This window comes from Anopheles maculipalpis, chromosome 3RL, assembly GCF_943734695.1.
Source record: "Anopheles maculipalpis chromosome 3RL, idAnoMacuDA_375_x, whole genome shotgun sequence".
NCBI lineage: Eukaryota > Metazoa > Arthropoda > Insecta > Diptera > Culicidae > Anopheles > Anopheles maculipalpis.
In genome coordinates this window covers 37,364,881-37,387,362 of record NC_064872.1, presented here as the reverse complement: position 1 = coordinate 37,387,362, position 22,482 = coordinate 37,364,881, and the positions used below count along the sequence as shown (strand labels likewise).

Genomic DNA, 22,482 nt, shown 5'->3' with positions numbered 1-22,482 from the left:
TCAGCTCGAATCTCCTCAAAACTGCTCGAAATTCAGGTGCTATGAAAATCATAAACGACATGATATAAGGTAAACTGAACCTAGCAACACGTTGCCATAGCAACCAAATAATTTATTTTATTTACTGCTGACGCTTCATCGAGACATCACAGGTTTTGCCAGCTCGCTAGAAAAACGGTTTATCTTTCCTCTGTTCAAAATGAATCCGGAAGAAGACGCCAATTCCATCAGTATTCAGGCAGATGCCTTTAACGAATCCGTTATGGATCGTGTAGGCGTACTGGAAACTGATCATCCCTTGCTCGAGCGCTTTCAGTCCGCTCTGAAGGCTCACCTGCTGAAGGTGAAGAATCAACTAGAGGAAGAAGTCGCAGAGTTAAACCATCGACTGGAGCAGAATGAAAAAGAATCCGAAGAGGTCGGCGCCGAGCTGTACGATCTGCAGGAGGAGATCGACAATCAGAAGGAGTTGCTCGAAATTTATAGTAAGGAAATTTTCGAACTGGCCGCCCAACGCCAGCAGGAGGAAAAGCAGGCCGCTCAGTACCGGAAGGAGTTCGAGGAGCAGCAGCAAATCCTACGGGATTTTAAAAAGATGCACAAGGAGAATTTGATGGAGTTGGAAAACTTAACCGTGCTGGAGAGCGAACTTGCTAAGTGGGCGCAAGAAATCAAGGACGAAATTGCCGTTGCGAAGCGCGTTGCCAGCAAGGATGCGAAGGATGAGCTTATGGCGGCGGAAGAGCATCGTCAGTCCGTTCTGATCATGCTCAGCCTTTCGGCAGAAGTAGAACGCAAGGAGCGCGATCTAGAGGCAATCGAAGATAAGATTAAGGAGCAGGATGAAAAGCGGGAGACAATTAGCCGCAGTTTAGCCGACGCGAACACCGATCTGGAAGCGCTGCAGCACGAACACAAATATGTGTCCCAGGCCTGGGGAGAGGTGATAGTAGCGATCCAGAAGCGCGACCGAGTGCTGGTAAAGACGAAGGAAGAGCTGGAGAAGATTAACGAGGAGCACAAAGTTATCAAGAGCAAAACGGAAATTACGAAGAAAACGGCCGCCAAGGAAATGGAGCAGAACGAGAAGTTGGCCGGCTTTAAGAATCGCATCCAGGGGGATATCAACTCGCTGGAGAAGCAAGTCCGCAAGGAACAGGAAGACGAAGATAAGCTCAAGCGTGACCTGGATCACTACGCCCTGATTCTCGAGCAAACGGAGGCCGATATCCTGAAGGCACAACAGGAGGGTTTGCTGATTGAGAACCATCTCAAATCATTACGTCAAACGCTGGAGAAACAGAATCGCAAAAAGTTTGAACTCGAGGATCAGATACTGGAGCTGCTGCAGGATCAGCTGACCACGGACAAGGCGGGAGAAGCTCAAGGAAAGTTACTGGCCGATACCACTAAGAAGCGTAGGGAGCTGGAGATAAACATGGAGGATACAGAGAATCAGCTGTCGGTCGTGTTGCTTGATCTGGAAAAATGGAGATCACTTGTGGAGAGCTCAAGAGATGTCTTGAGCAAAGTGAAGGTAACAGTAATGGAAAATGATCTTAAAGAACATATAAGTTGGCTTGTATTTATCCCTTTCAGCTTGAGCATGACGAGTTGGATGCCAAAGCAAACAAGCACAACGAAAAGATAAAGCTCAACAAGGAAATGATTGCCGTGAAGCTACGCAAGATGGATGCGCTTAATCGCGAACTGGACCAGCTGATCAGTAAGGCAGGAGGACAGGAAATGAATCCGGACGAGCTGAAGTTGCTGGACGTGCAGCAAGACATCGTAGAGGTTGAGGCGCAGCTAAAGGAGGCGCAAGCATCATGGTTGAAACTGCACACAAGCGCACGAGCACAATCGAACAAGCGTGGCCAGCAGTTGAGCGAAATCAATTATTCCAGAAAGAGTTAGTACCGCGGGGGGAGGGGAGGGAGATGCGTTTACAACCTCACACGGTCTCTTATTTGTAATGTGTTTGCTCTTGGTTTGGTTTTTGTATTTTCTTTGTAGAGCTTCTTCTAGCCGAACAGAAGGCGATCAAAATTGAGGCACAACTCGAGGAGGTAATGAACGAAAATAGGGAGATTGTACGGTCGCTATCAGCACTCAATACACGGCTCGATAGTGCCAGCATGGAACTGTTTAAGACACGGAAAATACACGAGAAAGGCGAGCAGGAATGTGTGGTAGCACACCACCAGGCAACGGAACGATTGCGGGATGCCGAAATGGCTGTTCTGAACCTGGAGCAAGAGCTGAAAGATCTCGGGAAAGAGATCGAGGACTGCAAGCAAGAGGTGCTGGAGAAGCATCGCGAAGCACTGTCCTGGGAAACGAAGTGCAAAATGTCGACCGAGGCGAAAAAGTTCAAAGACGAGGAAACGACTCAAAACAGTGAGATTGGCATTATGAAAGCGGAGATCCATCGCATGCAGGTACGGTACGGTCAGCTGAAGCGTATGCAGGAAAAACTGGTGCACGATCTGGAAAACACCGTGCATCATCGGGAAAACATTTTCGATTCCGTTAACGCGCGGGAAAAGGTATACGGTGGAAAGTTTAAGACCCGTTCAACGATGCAGCACAAGATTAATGAGCTCAAGAACAAGCTGAAAGTTGTCTTTTCGGTAGGTTTTGCTTATCTGTTCACATGTTTTCCGTTGGGTAATTAAATACGCATTCCCATTTTTTTTCTGTAGGAAATATCTCAAGCAGAAAAGAGTCTGCTCGAGATTGATACGGCGCAGAAATTACTGCAGGCCGAGATCGAGAACAAAAAGCACCAGATCGAGGAGGAAAAGCTTCAGACTAATCTGATCCGCGCGGAAACCGAACAAGCGTCCATGCTGAAGCAGGAAAACCTGGACTACATCGTGCGCCATCAGTACCGGGCCCGTCGTTATCGAGCGCTCGCAAACGCACAGCAGCTCCCGAAGTTCCGCAACGAGATTCTCATCCAGGCCGATCTTCAGCGCCAGAGGGAGGTGAATGAAAATATTGCTGCGGTGGTGGAAACGATGCAGCAAGATTTTCCCACTCAAAAGTATAATCTGAACAAAATTCTTCAATTGCTCAAATAAGATGTGGATGTGGTAGATTTGTTTGTTGTGTGCGTGTGATTGTCGACTTTTTTTTCTCTTCTTGACACGTTTTTCATTTTGGAAGCATTTAAATAAAGATATATTTTCATACACGGCTTTCCCACCTGGCAAACTATTAGTCTATGGTTTCTTTGTACACAAGTCTTTGGTGGCCTTTTCCAAAAAACAACAAACGAAAAGGCTCATGCAGTTGGTCACGGTTCAATCGCCTAAAAATGGGTACCGATTACTAGTGTCCTCCGGGTCTGTGCTGAGCAGCATTTCATTCAGCTTGGCATAGTTTGCTCCTAACTGCTCGTCCGAGTTGCTAGCGTACAGATCGTCCGCTAGCTCTCCCATCTCCGCACAGCAAACGGCCTCACTGAACGCACCGAGCGAACGCAGGAATCGGTAGGTGTTTTGCTTGATGTTTAGCAGGTGATTGTCGTGATCGTGCGTAATTCGCTTGTGTCCGATCGTTGGAGGTGTCAACTTTGGAGCATCGGCAACGGCGGGCACCATCAGCAGCGGTGGTTCAACGGTTGCTGCGCCAAGTTCGACCACGCTGGTGATTTTCGGATCGTCGAACAGTTTCATCGTGTACGATACGACCAGGAAGCAGACGGCATTCATCGGGAAAGCTCGCAGTAACGTTGATGCGAGCCCACGGGACAAGAACGCAAGACCCTCGGCAGCGTGACTTTTCCTTACGCAATCGATCAGCCCACTGTACTGTGGCTTACCGGAAATGCCGTCCGCTTGCAGGCGTGATTTCACTACATCGATCGGAAAGGTAACGAGCCAGGAGAAGGTACCGGCCAGTCCACCAGCCATCAGAATAACGAATGGCGATGGATCCGACACACTGCGGACCATATACTCATACGCCACAAAATAGCTAGAGAAACCTGTGGAAACAGTTTTTTGATAGGTTAGCGAATGCTTGTATGAGAAACAAAAATAACTACCTACCCGGCATGTCACGCGCAGCCGTAATACCCAGTCCACGGAAGATACCCCTTGTACCTTCCCTGCGCCAGATACTTCTAGTGCAGTCGACTGGTCCGCTAAACCGTTCCGCACCCCTCGGTAGATTATCCTGCAACTGGAGTCGGGTCTTGATCAGCTCCATCGGTGAGCATATGACACTTTGCGCGAGCCCGGCTGCCGTACCCGCCAGAAAGTGCGAATACAGTGAGTCCGGATTCGTAGTACGCCGTTGAATGTTTCCGTACACGCCGAACACGATCGCATTCACCACGGCAACACCCGCCATTGGGCTGGACATCCCACGGTACAATCCATGGACACCTTCACGCACAATGATCTTCCGGAAGCAGTCGTACGTACCGCGGTACAGCGGGTTTTGGTGGTTTTGCGTCTGCAGATGCACCTTCACCGTGTCGAACGGGAATCCAACGAGAACACCGGCGCAACCTGACAAGTAAAATAGGAAACAAAATGCAACATTGTTGGTGGCATCGTGCATTGGTTATCAACATCATCTTCATCATCATTTACAGCTTCTTTCACATTAAAGGGAGAAAAATAATCACACCACAGTGCTGATCGATCGATCCACCTTACTGAAAAAAAGGGTATCGATCGACAAATCTCCCCAGCAAATTGTCCCACGTTGCAGGGGGTACGGAATGTTTTGCTACATGCGGCCCCCGAGCGTTGTTTGCTAGGGACTGCACACCGTAATGAATCCGGTTCGGTGAAAGTGATAATGGGAGTGGAGGAGAGCCCGGGAGGTGTATGAAAATTATCAAACAGAACGGTTCACTATCAAACCTTCTGAGCGTAAGGTGGTGCAGAGTCAAGGGACGAGGACATCGTCAACATTATCAAACGGTGATAGTCAACGTTGACCTACCACCGGTCGTCATCGTGGTCATTGTCGCCCCGTACCGATTGGTTTGTCTTTGTTTGTTTGTCTGCTCCAAAAATGTGTCTACGAAAAACCGTTGCGTCCGGGTTGCCCAGTCTAACGCTATCAAAGTCGTCTGACGGAAACGTGAACATCACGCCAGATAGAGGTGGGTCTCGGCACGCAGCAAGGAGTGGGGAGTGTGGGATAACTGTGGGGGTACAAAGATTTGGAAAGGGACTTACCTCCCAAACAACCAGCAGCAAAGTCTAAAGCCATTTCGATCGGTTCAGTTGATTCTTAGTACAAATGGTAGTACACTCTTCTTGCCACTAGATGGCGCAGTATAGGAAAAGGTCCCGTGCGATTGGTAGTAAAGTATGGGTATAGAAAGGATACGGTAAGCGATGTATCGTTTACACTCCGTTTTAGTCGTTGAACCGCGATAAAAACACCTCAGTTCAGCTACGATCAGCCTGAAGATGTTGGTCGGCGATCTGCAAAAGGAAGAAACAAAAAAGACGCATTGAAGGAAAAGCAAGTAGATAGGGGATGATTTAACAAATAACAAAAAACAAAAACGCAAGTAATGTGTAGCAGTGTAATCAGGAATGGAGTCAGCATTTTTCGAACAGCGGTTGGCAGTTTTGGTTTTGCAGTATTGGCGTTCCGATTGGTACGAAGTTTGGTGTGTGGTAGTGGATCACAAATCATAATCGCATCCTCGCTTCTCGAGACGTCTCTTGCTGATTGGTTTTGTTGTTGTTGTTGTTGTTGTGGTGTACTGATTGCACCGCACTGCCTCCTGAGTTTGCTAGTATGCCTATTGATAACCTCAACATCTTCTGTAGGTTCAGAGGCGATCTTTTCCTTTCCTCTAGGCGCTAGCCACCAAACGCTTCCTGATTGAGTTTGTTTAATAAATGTTACCTCTTGAACGCACGCGGTACGTACTTAAACCCCCGTCCACGTACATACGCACTCACACACGCACGCACGCACACAAATGGGTGTCCCACGAAGGGGTGTGTTGATTACGGAACTCTGTAGTTTGCGTTCTGGACTATTTGTTTCAGCTCGGCAATAGCTTGATAGTTTGATGTTTGGGAAGGTAAGCAAGGGTAAGCGGAGGTATGAATGGAATTTTTCGGTCGCATCTCAACCTGACCTCTTGCTCCAAGATACTACAACCATTTGCGCCAATATTCGCTGATTAGGGAGTTTCAGAGAATACAAGGGAAGATTCCAGTTTTTAAGTAGCTCGTAGGTGCTGCCTTCTTTTTAGAGAGGATAGTTAAGTGATCCAATACCACATGCTCAATTGTACTTCGAGCATATGTAGAAATGTTCGAAACAGTTGTAACAAAAGGATGCCACGCGGAATCCGTATACATTCTGGTGGGATAACCTTTCGTTACTACGTGCAGTACTGATAAGCGGCGAGGAATTGCGATTCAAACCAGCTTGCTAAACTTGCTGGTTCGTTGAAGCTCTATATGAAAGCTTACATTACCCACTGTACCTTGGGAAACGAAACAATACTCACCGAATAATATGACGATGGATTAAACTACGAAACTTATTATCACTAAGATGACACTCTGTGTCATGAACTGTCTATAATTGGTATCGGGACGAAGTTATCGTACTTGAGCACAAGCATTCTCAAGCAGATGTTACGGATCGTCTGCAACGTTCACGTTAATAGCACCGAGCACGTTGTCTAGTGTGTCTCTTTGTATGTCGACACTCCAACAAACTCCAGACACACCGCAATGAAGAAGGGATATTCTCCTTACACTATGAGCACGTTTCTATTTTCCGAAGTGCGCGTACTATCGAGTTCCTAAAGTCTTTATATTTGTGTGATATAAAAAATGCACTTTTTGTGTTACGCACTACATACGAAAACTACATTGAATTGGTCGGACTATACAGTCGTTGAAAGCCGTACTGCGTGGAAATGTTTTATTGTTTCTTCACATCCACAATCGCCTTACAATCGCCCTCCACCGTTGTAAACTTCCAGACCCGTAAACGCGCACAGTGCACAGTAAAACCTTCCGGATTTGACTATTTGATCAGTCGCATTGAGTCGGCTAGTGTAGCCTCGATCTAGACTATATCAGCGAACAGGCTCGGACACTCGTGGGCCGAAGATGATCGATCCAGCAGGAGCCAGAACCGATCGGAGAAACATTCATCTGCCTGATAAGCCTTCGGGAGTTGGTATGGCCGGATGCGACGCATCGTTTCGCATACCGGTGCGTCTTAGTGTTACAGCGAAACAGTAACAGCCTAAAGTAATAGCGATGTTGGCGCTTTCGCACATGCACGACACACCCGAAATTGTTCAGAATTATCCCAAAACCCAAAGAAAACCGTATGACGCTCGTAACATCTTCGGTTCGGTATAATCTTTCAACCGTTGCCCCTGATGAAGGTTATCGGTCGTACGGAGTGCTAATGTGGAATCGGTTCGCAGCAGTTTGGCCTGCTTGATTTCGACCATTCTAGCAAGCCACACCGGACAATTCCAATTGCTTGATGTACATGGGTTAAGGTTGCTCCGGTACAGCAATGCCCGAAAGGAAGCGGTCAAGAGTACCTCAGTATCTATTTCACAACATCTCTTTCGTCACGAGCGTGCCGTTAAATTGCGTAGTTTTAATGCAAAAAAGTATGTCCTAGTACGTACGCTGTTGCACATTGCGCATGGTTGATGCGTCTGGTACGGTCTGTCAGGCACATGGAACATGAATGCAACTGCATCAGTGGCAGCTGTCTGGGATGGTGTGTTGAGATGCATCGTTGTGATAAGGTGTAAAAAGGGTGATTCGATCGGAAAATTATTTTGGTGCACTTTGCACTCACATGAATTGCAGTGAAGTGCAACCTTAAGTGCAGTAATGCAGGGCATCATGTGGTTATTGAACATTGCTTGGTTCAGTGAAGTCTAATCTCAGTCTTTTTGGTTTTACGACTTGCTGGGTCATTTCCACTATAAACTGGACCATCTTTCCTATAACAGGCTGATCCAGATGGTGTTTCAATAAATGACTGTATTTAACTAAAAAAAGAGGTTTACTAGGGCAATGAGTACTACGCAAAAATTCATCCTTTGATCCTCTGGATTTTCCTAGTGAAATCGTAAGACATAAATTTGCAGTTTGTCCCTTCTGCGTCATATGGTCGGCTTGGTCTCGAATGACGAATATAATCGATTGAAATATACGTCTTTAATTGAAAGACGGAGGACGTCATAAAATTACTCATAACATTGTTTTTAACAGTTGACAATACGTCATTGTACCGTCATAATGAATCCATTGGCCATCCAATCGCGAATAATATCAAAGGAACAGGACTCACACGATGCTTATCTTATGACGTAGTTCCGAGAGCACAGAGAAACAGTTATAAAGTTATAATGTGAAGATATGTTACATACTTCCGAAACAACTTTTAATGGTGGTAGGTGTGGCGACGGGACTACCTCTCATAACGACGTGAAGACTCGCATAACAGCTGCGGCAACTTTCTGCGCATCGAACCCCAAAACAGTTTTCTTAAAATCCTAAAAGAGTTTTAAACACTGTTTGTGATTCGAATCTCTTTGGCGAATACTAACTCCTTCGGAGTGAGTTTGATAATAACGATTCCCAAAAGAGATTTGCAAAAAACTCTGAAAAACGATGTGAATACCAAAAGAATTGTAAAATTATTTGTAAGAAGTTTATTTAAATCATTATTATTGGAAAGACTTCAATCACTCTCTCACTCTTACCCAGAAGGGACTGTAGTGTTGTTTGTAGTATTTACGCTCTTTCCATCCCTCTTTATGTTCCTTATCAATCCATTGGTCCCCGAACCCCTCTTTAACCTCCTACACGTTGAACGCGCTTTAGTGGAAACGACCCTCTGCATGTCACCTGAAATCACCTGAAACAAATTCAATGATTCGATCAATTTAATTTTTCCTTTTCCCTTGCTTCCATTAAATCTTGTTGATATGTGTCTGTCCCTGCCTTTCAATTTTCATGTCTATCCGTATCCTTTATGTGTGTGCTCTGACTGTATAGTTTTAATACAATACTTTGTGTAGGTAGCTAAGGAAAACAATAATATTGAAAAAAATAATAATAATAAAAAAATAATAATAATAAAATAATTAATTTTTTTTTATTCATAATGGATGGCCTAGCCGTATTGCTTAAAATAATTAATAATAAAAAATAATAAAAAAAATTATAAAAAAATAATAATAAATATAAAAATAAAAATAATAATTTCCAATTTAGACGTATCCTGGATTCATCAGTCCATGTGTTTGGTAATAAAATGGTTCCTCTTCCGCTGATAATGTTATGAAATAACCAACCTACTCGTGTGTAAGTAGTGTAATTTGTTCTACAACTGTGCCTATAGCTCAACATTAGGTTGCTCATATATTTTTCTATGAAACTATGTACTGAAAAACGAGGAAATACGAACTTAGGATCTACTATGTGAAGGAGATTTATATAACGCATAATATTTACTGCTTTTTATAGGCACGCCTGGTGGTAGAGTCGAAAGCGGCGCTGCTCTTTCTCATCAGAACAGAAGATCAAGAATGAATTTCGAACTATGTGGTATCAACAAGTCTAATAAGCCATTCGATGACCTGCGTTGAGTTCGTAAAGTTGAGAAAAATACTTTACTAAGTCTAACAAGTTAACCGAGTATGCCCGGGATAAGGCAAAGAATAAGGAGGAAATGCCTTATCGATATGCGAAAATCTATTCAACACGACCTTTAAGGTCGCGCCCCCCTCACGCCCCACGACCTTTATATGCATGAAATAGGCGAAGAAGAATTTGTAGTTCATCTGTTCAGTCCAATCAATGAGGCGCCATATGATGAAAGTAAGGTCAGTTGAGAGGATCAAGTATAAATGAAGAATGGAATATAGCAGCCAAGTAGGAAATTAATTGAAATGCTAAAATTTTAAATAAAGGATATCAACTCCGAAGATCATTGAAACATACAAAAAAGCTACACACATTTATAGCGAATCTTACAATGTTCAAAGCATACGAAATAAAAAAAAAGATCAAAACTGTATAAAATCTTTTTTTTACTATACTAATGAGAATGAAATATTTCAGTACCTCTTCTATCTTGAACCACCCTGCAGAATCCATTTTTTTTTTTGTACTGTTTTGGGTTATTTTCCGATTGCCCATGCGCTTGCGCACATTTCACTCTAGCTGGCGCTCATCGTGTGAAATTTTCCGTTCTGTCAAAAATTTCCCGACCTGCGAAGGAAAACATTCCTCTTCTTCTCGTACGTCCTTTCGGCCGTATCGTGCTAAAATAAACCCCCTCCACAAAACGTAGTCTGCTCGGCAGGGAGGTCATTCGGACGGATGACAGCAAACTGGTTCCAAGTCTAAAACGGGTAGCAATTTGTGAAGTGTGGTTGGACGATTTTTGATTTCCTCCTGCTGTTGTTACTTCTGGTGTACTTCTGGTGGTTGTTAATGGCAACCGCATCCACAAGCACCATCCAACCACGTTGATTGGCGTTAATAGACGCTAATTGTTGTGCGCTAGCGGGCGGACGGTGGCGATCACGAAGAATAAAACGGGTGGCAGGACGGTTGTGCAATTGATTCGCGTATATTGGTGTTGTGAGGGGGGCCCTAGTCAGATTGACATATGTGTCGGCGGATACACACCGCAAACTGGTGAGCGAGTGCCGTAAGAATAGCTGCTCGCTGTGGTCTCTTCCTTCTAGTGTGTGGCGCGCGTCACAGACGGCGTATTACGACGTAGTTAAGCAGTGAACGTGAAAGATTATCTGTTAATGAAAATTCGGTATTTGAAAACTGTGCCATCGTAGATATTTGAGTGTGTGTGTGTGCGTTAGGGGGGGGCGAACAAAAAAAAATACTTTCCTCACTTTCGTCGTGTAGTGCGAGGAGGAATTATTACGTATCGCCAAATACTAACAAGCGTGTGAGAGTACTAGTGGGACAATAAGGGAAGAAAAATGAATCACCTTCAAATATCAACCGATCCTACCCTACTCGGGGCGGATCTGCTACCGGAGTCGTTAACAACCTCACCCTCGGTGTCGACGTTTCTGCCGGAGGAGGACGCATCGACGTGTTTGCTGCTCCCGGAGACACCAAGCCCACCGTTGGATTTTTCGCACCCACTAACGCCAAGCATGGGCAACGCGACGGACAACCATGTCCGAGACTCGGTGGCTGGAGACGATGATCAGGCCGCGGAAACGAGCAGTTCCTCCGGAAGTTCGGGTATAGGAATGGTTGCACCGGTTGGCGCTGGTGCTGGAAATCTGTTCAGCCATAATAGCTATCAGCATCTGCGCAAGAAGAGTGACGTCGTAAAGGCAAGTCAAGATGGTTCAATGCATCATGCAGCGAGTTTGGGAATTGCTGTCACGAAAGATATGCCCGGCTTTGTGCACTGGAACTGGCCCCTAATACGAAAGTGTACATTCTTTGCGTTTCTTGCGCTTATCGTTGCGATGGTTGGAATTGTAGTTGCCATGATCGCTACCTTGCCCAAGTCCTGCAATCCACCGTAAGTGTGCCTTGACGAATTAGACCCTGGACATGACATTGTAAATTAATTTCTTGTTTAAATCCTCCATTGCAGTGCGACATGGTACAAAGGTTCGGTGTTCTACGAAGTTTTTCCCGCCAGTTTTCAGGACACAAACGACGACGGACTTGGTGATATTCGCGGTCTGATCGGACGGGCGGAGTACTTCAAAACCCTGGGCATTGGAGCGGTTCGCTTAAACTCTATCTTTCCCTCGAAACACTATCCGGATCACTTTCAGGAGGTTACCTCACTGTTGGACGTGGACGAAGTGCTTGGAAAGGTGGAAGATATACAGAAGCTAGCGGCCACCTTGCATGAACGTAACATCTCGCTTGTGTTGGATCTTCCGATACATCCTTTTCTAGAGCATCTCAGTCCACCGACGATCGATGTCGATCGTTTACCGAATCGTACCGATGGTGATATGATTACGAGCGAGTTCTTACGGTTATCTCGCTCGGTAGCATCCAAGGGCGACAGTACGGTAATCTCCGATGTGCTCCGCTTCTGGTTAACGCGCACCGGTGTGGATGGGTTCTACGTCAAGGGTCTGGAACACTTTGCCGAAGATCCACTGTTGGTAGAGAACGTAAAGGAGTGGAAGTATCTGCTTGGCCCCGATCGCATACTGATGGTAGGGCAGAAGTTCGTACAACAGCTCCCGGAGCGTATAGTGCGCGATGTGCTGTCCCAGGTGGATCTGGTCGATGTGTATCTGGATGTAAGCAATGGGACGGATGGGATTGCATCCACCGTGCAGGATGCCATTCAAGGTCGCCTGCTGCGTGGAGTCGATCATCCGTGGATACACTGGAGTCTTGGTAGCGTTACGGAACGTAGACTCACGTCAGGTCTCAGTCCTAATGCGACCCTTGCGGCAACATTGATGGAACTTACACTTCCCGGTACACCCAGCATCTTTTACGGCGATGAAATTTCGCTTGAGGAAGCGAATGATCCAAAGGGCGAGCATGTAGACACGCAACATCTGCATCATCTAGCAGCGATGGTTTGGGATAGTACACAGAACCAGTTTACCAGTCGTGGTTCGTTACCGTGGTTGCCACGTAGTGCTTCCGCTTCTCTCCATCATTTGGATTATGTGATTGAAGCAGTCGCACTTCGCAAACGATCACCCTCGATCTATCTGAACGCGGTTGTCAAGGAGGAACAGACGCTACCCAACACGGACGTCAAGTCGAACCAGAATGAGATCCTGGTCATTCAACGATGGTACCCACGACGAAACTCTTTTGCTACGATTGCCAACCTCGGTCAGAAGCGTGTGTCGCTCGATTTAACGGCCATGTTTTACAGTGGAGAAATTGTTGCCGGATCGTCCCTCAAGCACGAGCGCGTCTACTTTGATCGGTTCGAGATAAACCCACTGGAGACGATAGTGGTAAAGTTACACAAATAAAGTTGCCAACAGAAAACAGAAAATTGAACCTTTAATGGTAAGACTGTAGTTAAAATGTAGACACAACTCGAGTGGTAAACTAAGGCTGGCGTTTTTGGTTTCCAGATCCCTCCGCTGCTCTGTATCGATCCGTCACGACTGCGAAACGAGCTGCTTCTTTGTCCCTTGGATGTTATACATGGTTTAAAAGTAACCGAAAGTCCCACCTACCCACCTTTCCCATGTGTCCCGTAGTAAAGTGTGTCGTTCCTATGTCATCATCATATACCCGGGAACTGATAGTAAAAGCAATGACAAACGAGTGTACGCCCATGTTGAATTGTATTGTTTCATTAGATCTCTAGATTTTATTTTCATTTGCTGGTTGCCTATCTAAACATAAAAATATTATTAATAATTAATATTATAAATGGATGTTTGTTAATAAAAAACAAACGAATAGTTTGACAATTAAAAAAAACACGATAGCCTGCTCTGCAACACCACGAACGAAGAAATGTCGGTGGAGAATGTTATGCGTATGGTGTCGCATGATGTACATTTCTCGATCCTCAATCTCAGTATCCGAACGTCGTTCTTTCAGAATTGGTGTTCAAGCCGGTTCGCAATTACTATCTAACGCCCTATCTAACAAACCTGCCTTTTAGGAATGGATGAAGAAGCTAACCGAACCGGTAAGAGAGAGAGTTGCCCGTTTGCTTTGCTTAAACCTAAACCTGCACCTCCCGTGGGGTGGTGGGATGTCGTTCCCAATTCTACAAGGGTCCTGTTTCCGTAGGCGTACGGAAACAGCAACCACGATTAAATTGCTATTAAAACCTACCAGTAGTACCACTAAGTCACTTAACAGTTTTTACGATCGAACCGTACCATATCTTCTCGACTGTTTCTTGTGCAATTGACGGTTTTCGTCCGGAATCGTTTTCGATTGTTATGTGTTACCACGGTTTCAAATCAAAACCAATATTTTTTTTTCAAACCTATTTTTATACTTTGCTTTCCAATTTTAATCAAACTGCTTTTTTTAACAAGAAAAGGCAAACCTACGTTGCCGTGTTTGAGCAAAACATAAAGCGAGTCCTAAATGTCTAATGCGTAAGATAACAGCAATTGTATTCTCTTTTAATTTTTTTTTGTTTTTGCTTCAATAAACGAATGCCAAAGTGTATTGATAGCTAATTAGCTAATTTTTCAACAAAACAAGCGAAAAAATAATGAGAAATGGATAAATTTAAATAATTTTGTTTTAATCAAAATCTTTATATCATTATTGTAAACGAAAACTCGTTCGAAAATGTGGATGAATATATTAATACTTTACTGCAATTTCAATTTCTTATTTTTCTGCTTTTTGATCACGGTTTTACGATTCATTTTTCCTTTCTTTTTACATCCAATAGATAGCAAGATCAGTCCGCTTTTCTCTAGGCTCTAAATTAGTCTTGTTCTCCGTAAAAGTTAGTTCTTAAGAGACTGCCGTTTTGCTAATGCGCTTTCCTAGTTTCACTGTAACCTCTGTCGATCGTGTATGTAATAACATTATTTGGATATTATTCCATTTTCCTGGCAACGTATTCCGTTCGATCCGAACCTTGGCACCTGTCTAACTAAATTTAAAACCAGTGCTGCACACACCCACACACAGAACAGTGTTTCATCTTATACTTTTCTATCTGGTTACAAGGTTGTGTCGGTCCAATATCGTAACTAGAGGTTCGTAATACAGCATCTTCGCTGTATCACTATTTACAGTACACATAGTTAAAATACTACCGTTAAAAGTTTTATAAAAACAAAGTGCGAAACGGACGTGTTTCCATTCTTCCGCGTACACACTCTCACATGCGAATAAACTAAACGAAGAAAACGAGATTAATAATCCTGAGTAATTTTCCAAATGTTACACCATTCATGGTCACCAGAGCATACAAGTTTGTTTTTGTTTCGCATTCTCGGTTTTGTGTTTATTTTTTCTTCCTAACCTTTTTCTTCCCCATTAATATGTCTTGCGTTGTTCGCGTCTTTTCTAATGCAGAAATTCGAAACTGGATCGGGGCTTAATACCATCCACGTTACGTAGGTGAGCTAGGAACAAAATCTTGCTTCTCATTATAGTGAACAGGCACTTCTCAATATAGTGAGAAGTGACATTTTGCTTCCACGGTAGTCGGTGGTTGGTAATTAGTGATGGCGAACAAATAAATATACTACCAATACTGCATCTGACACGGCGGAAGGTTTGCTGCAGAAGATGGGGTAATATTAGGAGAAGTTGGGCGCGAAGAAGATGGTTTTCGGTGGGAAAAAATGTCCTTCGACTGCTTTCTACTCCTCATCAGGCACTGGGTTGGGAGGAGCTGAAGCTTTTCTGCTTGATAGGCGTTGGTGTCGGATCCATAACATAGTTATTACCCTCTGCCGTTGGGCCCGTTTGTCCGGGGCCGGTTTGACCAGGCAGTGGCGGTAGCTTGTCATTTGGATGTCGATGGCTGGCCGAAGTTTTGCGGGGCTTAGCCAACTGCGTGGTAGACAGTCCAGACACGGGATACTTCGATTTGGGTGATGGATTGTTACCCGGCGGTGATCCACCATTGCTGTTCGGAGAATCTCCATTGATCGTAGGCGTTCCTGGTACGGTTCCGGTACCTCCTACGCCACCCTTCTGTAAACCATTCGAACCGTTCGATTTCGGGTGCTTCGGCATGACGAAAGCACGCGTCTGTCTTAGCAACGAGCGATCGTGCATGAGAGCAGAAATGAGCGGAAGATCGAGATTTTTACTCTTTTCTCGCAGCGTTTTGATGTCGATCGAGGTGTGATCATTGGCAGACTGGTCCGCGATCGAAGCCACGGTACTCATGTCAAAGTCCGGATACTGTTTTTTAATTTGAGCTTGCAGCTTTGCGCTGGGACCACTTGGTTTCGGTGGCGTCGGTTTGGCTGGCACTATAAAAAATAGAGTGAAAAGATATTGTGTTTTCAAAATCTATTCTCATTTCTTGGTGTATTTAGTGCATCACAACTTACCTTCCGGAGGTCGTTCTGGATTGAACGATATCGGTGGTTGATGTGCTGGTAATGGGATGGCAACCGGAGGTTTCTGGATAAGCTTCTCCATCGGTGGTGGTGGTGTCGGAAGTGGTAGCGGTGGCTTACGGATGGCTTTTTTGCTTTCGTATGGCGGTGGAGGAGGTGGTGGAGGATGGCGTCGAATTTTCGGAGTATTTTCGACCGAGTTTAGGATGTTATCATCCGAACGGGATCGGGCAAAGAGGGCCGGTGTTGGACCGGAAGAAGCCATCGACATATGCCCAGCACCGACTCCGTGCGATTGCATTGTGGAAGTGGACACCTTGGAAGACACCATCGGAGGTCGTGGACGTAGCGGAGGTGGTGGCGGAGGCTCGTAAGAGGAGCAGAGGCTTGCCACCGATGGACTGTACAGCGGTGAGTAGGCACCCGGCAGTTGGACGTACGTATCGGAGAGGTTCTGTGTTGAGGCGTACCGTGAGTTGGATGAAAGCGCCATCGACAGGTAGGGTGTACTGCGGTAAATGGCATGGTTTTTGCACGCATCCCAGCTACGGTTGTGCGCCCGTACGGTGTGATAAGCGAGGTAGGGCGGTGGTGGTGGGCTCTGTGCCATGGCCGCAAGAATGGAACCCTGTTTCGCGTCTAAATACTCCTGCTGGCTGATCGACGGATCCTGGATTGGGTAGATCACGTAGTCCACGTCACTGTACAATTGTTGCTGGTACAGTTCGATCTGCGAGCGAGCTAATTGGCTCGTGTACACAGTTGCCAGCGAATGTGGTGGTGGAGGAGGTGGCGGTTGTCTTGGCATTGTCGGTGGGGGAGGTGGATGATACTGGCGGGGCTTGATGACGGGCAGGAGCACGCAAGCGGTAGTGCGATGTTGCGGCGGTTTCGGCATCTCCGGGTACGGTGGTGGTGGCGAGGTTATGGCTTTGTGATTAGGATGCAAATTGTACGCTGGAATGCCGACCGCGCTCGATGGTACCGGGGGCGGAGGAGGAGGTGGTGTTGCCTGCGAGAGATTGCCGATATTATTGACGGTTGGTGCGGCAAAGCTGGGCTTCGGAGTCTCCCCAACGACGCTGGCGTGCGCTTTGAGAATGTTGATCTGTGGCCGAGTAGTGATGAACCTTGCCGGTACTTCCTCCGATACTGGAGCGGTTGTTAGGACGGGCCCAACGGGCAGGTTCGGTGGCATTACCGGACTTTTGCGCATTGCTACCGGTTTCTGTGGATAAGGAGGTGGGTCACGTAATGGGATCGCCGGTGCTTCCGGATCCGGTACGGTGTGTGCCCGAATGTCTGGCCCACGCAGGCCAGTCGTTTCGTGATGCGCATTGTACGGTGGAGGTGGTGGAGGCGCTCCACCGGTCTGATCAACCTGCTGTAGTAGTTGGGATGGTCGTGTTGGGATGGCTGTCGAGGCCATATTGCTGTCGATGCGCTTGGGAGGGGCCGGTGGTAGCACTTCATCGTCGTACTCGTCCTCGGTGGGAGCTGTGTCCTCGCTGCCCTGCAGGTAACTTTCTCCCTCGAGAGGAAGGGGCAACGTCACATAGTCACAGTCGGAATCGAGCGTATGGCTGACGGTTTTGCGCGAAGGATACGTTCCGCGACCCACGATCAAATCGGTCAACTCCTCGGCACTCAGCAGTGAATGCTTGTTGTCTGTCGGATCGCTGCCGTCACCTCGGAACGAACCTGCCGCACTAACGTTCGAATCTGAACGCATCCGGAACTCGCTGTTGAGTCCACTGTCAAGCCGTGGTCGGTGGTAATCACCATCGACAGAATCGACCGGTTCCAGCGGATCCGCCATCTCGCTACGACACGGTTGGAAGCTACCGTAGTGTGAACTTTCGTGTGACTCTGACTCTGCAATCTCTGACGACTGTCCGGTAAGTTCGCTGCTGTTCATTGTGTACACACCGCTCGTTTCGGTTGGAGGAACATGCGCAATCGTGTAAACACCCGAGTGGGTTTCCTCCTCCTCCTCGTTGATGTCATGATCCAGACAGGTGCTGGTAGCGACACTCAGCGTACTGTTCTGTGCCGTGTGACTAAATCCCAACATCAAGCTGCTACAGGTGGATGTCTGCCGGCGATCGGGACTAATGGTCGTTTGAACCATAGTTCCTGCACCACCACCATTGCTGATCGTGGTTGTGCTCGTTGCGGTAGAGCTTTGTGGCAGACTTAAACAATCTGTGGCCACTACTACCGTGCTGCAGGTCGATGAACACTGCGAGCCGATGTTATGCTGCGAGGAAGGTGACGAATCGCAATCCTTGCCGGGCCGTTCCGGTTTTCCTTCTACGCTACCGTTGTCACTGCTCGCACTGTTGCTGTTGCTGTTGCTCGTGATGATCGAATTGGAAGCATGTTGATTAGCTGTTCGACTGACCGAAAGTGTCGCAAAGGTACCTTCCAGATCCTTCAACGACACCTGTCCAACCGAAGACGTCTGACGCGACACGCTCGGACAGTCGAGGAGATGTGCCAGGGCGAGACTTTCCGTAGAAGGCGCAGCAAGTGTAGCCGTCGGCGGTGTGTTGATCATGATCTCTAATTCGTCCTCCGAGTGTACACGGTCACTCACGATGCCCGAGGTGGTATTGGAGCTCGTACTCGAGATCACCGAGATGCGTTGATCGCTTTTACTCTTGTACGGTAGGTTCAAGGCACGCGAGTACAAATACGGATAGCCGTGGATACAGCTGCTCTCCTCCTCCTCCCGCTTAATCGCTTCAGTTAGTCGCGGAGCGATCTTCATCGAGAACTGATGTGTCTCGCGACAAAGCGCTAGGATCATCTTGTTTTTATCATCGTTGGTAGAGTAGAGCGTTATTTTACTGTCACCCGACCGGATTTCGAACTTTTTCCGATCGAAACTAAGCTTGCCGATGTGCGGCCAGTGGAAGGTGGTCGCTGTTGAGCTTCCATCCGTCGCAATCCTGATTCCTTTCGCGTAGATGCTCAGCGTGACCGTACCGAGACCCGTTTCGTTCTTGGACTGCTTCATCCGGAAGATGTGTGCGTTGATGGCTTCGTTAAGGTTGCACGCCTCGCGAATGTAGTGCGTTTCGGCATCGGCCCGCGAAAGCCCACGGTTCTCGCGGTGGCACGTGGTGACAGCGGAGACGCCCCAAGCTGATCGAAGTGCCGGGTTGAGGTATTCGTCCGGGCGGAAATATTCCACCGAGGGAGAGACACTTCCACCAGTATTCGCGCTGCCCACATTACTTCCGACCTCATTCGTTGTGGAACATTGTCCAATGGCAGAAGTACTCAACAGCGAACCGGCAGCAGTAGTGGATGATGATGGTGCCGTTGACGTGGACGATGCTGATGAAGACCCACCTGACGGATTGGGAGAAGAGGCGGACGTAGTGCTGGAGTTGCTGCTAGTGGCACTGCTTTTGCTGGTGGTACTACTATTACTGCTACTGCTTGTGCTGCTACTACCACCACTGTTTCCAGTAATACTTCCAGCGTTGATCGTGGCCACGTTAACAACACCCACGTTCGGCCCGCTGCTGGTGGTTGAGGTACCGGGTACCGTGGCAATGGATGTGGAAGCCGTGGTCACCGATGGTGTGGCGGGTAGGGATGTTCCGGCATCTTCTGGCACGATGTCACCGAGATCCGCTTGTAAGGAAAGTCCACCGAGCAGCAGCAAACTCTGCTCGGAGCACTCCTTTGGCAGGTCCCGGTTGACCGCGTTGTACTTCAGCTGCAGATAGTAGTTGTGCCGAGAGACTTCATCTCGCAGCATGAGCGGACTCTCGATGTAGAACTGCACGCGAAAGTGTAGCTCCAGGAGAGGTTTCCCGTTGGCGTCCAGGCCCTGCGTTTGTTTCGGGGAAAAGGAAACACTTCAATGAGTATCGGAAGTTGGTAATATAGAACCGCAGCAACTGCATGGTACTTACATGAGTGTGCGAGGAACGCCAGCTTTTTGGTCCGTACTTGGACAGTTTGCTCTCGGGATCGGCGAACAGGTACTCGCCATCTGTTGGGAGATATGAAAAGGCAACATGTAAAGATTAAGGCTCATTTTGTATTAGATCATGCGGAGGATTTATTTACATGCACGGAGGCAACCACCTAAAAAGGCACACAATCGCAAACAGCTCCATGTTCGGTCCTTTTGTAGGGAAGCAAATGACTTGCGGTGGTATTTCAAGGTTTCTCAACCGCTAATTATTTTCATCATCTGTAAGATGGAGCTACACTGTTGAGTTTCCGGGAACTTGAAGCTAATGGAGCTTCATTTAATCTTCGACATGTGTAATGTGCTTCGGCGGTGCAACAATTGCAACAATGCACCTAATTGTCACCGAATGCGCATACACATATGGCGTCGTATTATCGGCGCCAACCATATCCCCCTGTGCACTGTGAATGATTGTGCAGGCCTGTGACGCATGCCATATGGTCGGTCTTGTTATGTCCAGTTCCAGACACTACTGAAGGGTCAAGTGCATGGTGGAAAAGAGAACGTGAGTGAGAAGGAAAGCGTTAAAGCGAGACAGACACCTTGAATGATCCGATGAAGTCATCGATCGAAGATGAGAGAACGAATTCCATCGATTCAAGTATGCAATGGCTGAAGGGCCCGTTGTAGTTATGGTCGATGATCACAACGAAATGCGGGCTGGCTGTGGCTCCGGAACGACAACCCTGTTAAGTCACTTTTCACTCCTTGTTTGCCGAGGAGGTAACGAGAAAGCAAGAGATGTTTTACTCTTGATTATTCTGAAGTAATGAGTTTGATTTTCTTCGACTGTTTTCGTTGCTTTACCTCAAATGAGAAAACAAGTAAATATTGTTGTTTATTTGATTTGTTCTACCATGACTATCCATGGACAAAATTCGTAAATGATTTATCGAGTAAAAGCTATTTTTAACACAGCCAATGTGAAACTCATTCGAATAATCTCTTTTTTGGAGTGTCAGTTTAAAAAGCCACTCCACAACGATGTGATAACCGCTCATTGAGATCGCTTTAAAAAAAAAGTCATCCCAAATCGAAAGCGGCCAAAATAAAAGTTGGATAAATAAAAGCCCTGTAGACTTCGGGACCCAGTATTCGTTCGATCAGGTTGTATGGCATGGCATGGCAAAAAAGGCATACGATCGATCGATGGACGCACACAGCAAAGCCACAGCTGTCCGGATGCCATTTAGAGTTCGTGGAACGCACACACTCACTCACTGGGATCGAGTTTTGAATCGAATCGAATCGGTTCATCGGAATGAATTCCGAACGAAACCCCATTGGGGAAAGGGTGGAGGAGGGGGGAGGAGTGTTGCCCGTCTTTTCGTATTGTTGGGTTGGGCGCATAGCGCGAGATGAGGAATACGCTGGAATTCGGATCAACCGGCTCGTTGAATGAATGCCACAACGCTGGGGAGAATGCGGGAATGCGACACTTTGCGAGGAAGCGCGAACCGGGTCCGGGCGAGGGTGCGAGCGTAGTGTTGGGAGGAAATTCCAGTTTTCCCTCCTCTTCAATGCCTTGCTTCGTCGCCACGATTTGCTAGTTGTCGTCGTGGTCGCCGCTAAACGTGGTGCCTCGGTGGAAGGGGAGGGTTATGCGATCGGAGCGCGATGCGAATGAATCGAAAGCTGAAGTGAAGGGTTTCGGGGTGGTTGCGAGTGTGGCAAACGGATACCGCATGCCGCAGAAAGTAAAGAGCTTCCACACGGTGGAGTTCTCCTTCACCAGCGTACCTTTTCGTACCCTTCCTGCAGAAGATCATTGATCGTACCCGCGAAAGCTACGCGACTTTGATCGACTCTCTTTCGAGAAAGAGGCTGCTCGGCGGGCGTTTATGGGCTACGGATTTCTGCCGGCCGCAATGAACGGCGTACACCATACGGACGAGGCGCGAAAGAGAGGAGAGCCTCCCCCCTCCCCAAACGCGATCGCTACTCACCCTTCCACGCCGGTTGCCCAAGTGCAGCATGTGGCAGCCATTTTGCCTGTGAGTTGAACTTTCGGCTCACGTGTGAGGCGCGTCGGGCGCTTCCACTCGATCTACTCGAACAACAAGTTTGGTAAAAAAAACGACCCCACTTCAAAAACCAGACTGAACCACATTCTGCTGGACAGAAATATAGCTCTTTGGTGACTAAAAATATCCCGCAAAGGAAAGAAAGGTGTTAAACTATGAACCGTAGTCTCTGCGTTTCGGTGACATTTTTGAGAGACTCATTGCGTAAGAGCGGACGGACTGTTGATGCTGATATGGCTGTGTGCGAGGATTGTTATTTAGTTGACCTGACCTAGTAGTGTCATGGTTTGTTGGTGTTTTAAAAGCTTTACGTCATCATCGTTTAATGTTGAGGTTAAGGAAACTGCGTAAAGCTATCCAGTGTGTACCTCTTTACAATGAATTTAAAATTTGATGATAAAAAATATACATTTTCCTTCTTTATG

At 46.9% G+C, this 22,482-nt stretch overlaps 5 protein-coding genes across 6 annotated transcripts in view; 2 read left to right on the top strand and 3 right to left on the bottom strand.

Annotated features, from left to right (window-relative positions):
* LOC126564302 (neutral and basic amino acid transport protein rBAT-like) overlaps window positions 1-13,037 on the top strand; it is a 535,179-nt gene extending 522,142 nt beyond the window's left edge. Inside the window, exons 2-3 of the mRNA XM_050221304.1 lie at window positions 10,968-11,556; window positions 11,632-13,037. Of these exons, the coding sequence (XP_050077261.1) occupies window positions 10,997-11,556; window positions 11,632-13,000 (1,929 nt within the window). The 5' untranslated portion in view covers window positions 10,968-10,996 and the 3' untranslated portion in view covers window positions 13,001-13,037. The remainder of the gene's footprint in view (window positions 1-10,967; window positions 11,557-11,631) is intronic.
* The window catches only part of LOC126564702 (ATP-dependent RNA helicase me31b), a 515,322-nt gene that overhangs the window by 36,665 nt on the left and 456,175 nt on the right, over window positions 1-22,482 (bottom strand). The window lies entirely within an intron of this gene.
* Window positions 200-3,092, top strand: LOC126565812 (coiled-coil domain-containing protein 40). The gene is made up of 4 exons (XM_050223022.1): window positions 200-1,537; window positions 1,600-1,912; window positions 2,017-2,633; window positions 2,706-3,092. The coding sequence occupies exons 1-4, from the start codon at window positions 200-202 to the stop codon at window positions 3,084-3,086; spliced, it is 2,649 nt and encodes an 882-aa protein (XP_050078979.1). The 3' UTR covers window positions 3,087-3,092.
* Window positions 3,163-5,277, bottom strand: LOC126564817 (mitochondrial basic amino acids transporter). Its single transcript, XM_050221930.1, has 3 exons — window positions 5,205-5,277; window positions 4,059-4,523; window positions 3,163-3,994 (listed from the first exon to the last, which is right to left on the bottom strand). The coding sequence occupies exons 1-3, from the start codon at window positions 5,236-5,238 to the stop codon at window positions 3,309-3,311; spliced, it is 1,185 nt and encodes a 394-aa protein (XP_050077887.1). The 5' UTR covers window positions 5,239-5,277; the 3' UTR covers window positions 3,163-3,308.
* LOC126563803 (protein expanded) overlaps window positions 15,332-22,482 on the bottom strand; it is a 43,386-nt gene continuing 36,235 nt past the window's right edge. Inside the window, exons 4-6 of the mRNA XM_050220547.1 lie at window positions 19,969-20,048; window positions 16,028-19,883; window positions 15,332-15,946 (exon numbers count right to left, since the gene is read on the bottom strand). Of these exons, the coding sequence (XP_050076504.1) occupies window positions 15,336-15,946; window positions 16,028-19,883; window positions 19,969-20,048 (4,547 nt within the window). The 3' untranslated portion in view covers window positions 15,332-15,335. The remainder of the gene's footprint in view (window positions 15,947-16,027; window positions 19,884-19,968; window positions 20,049-22,482) is intronic.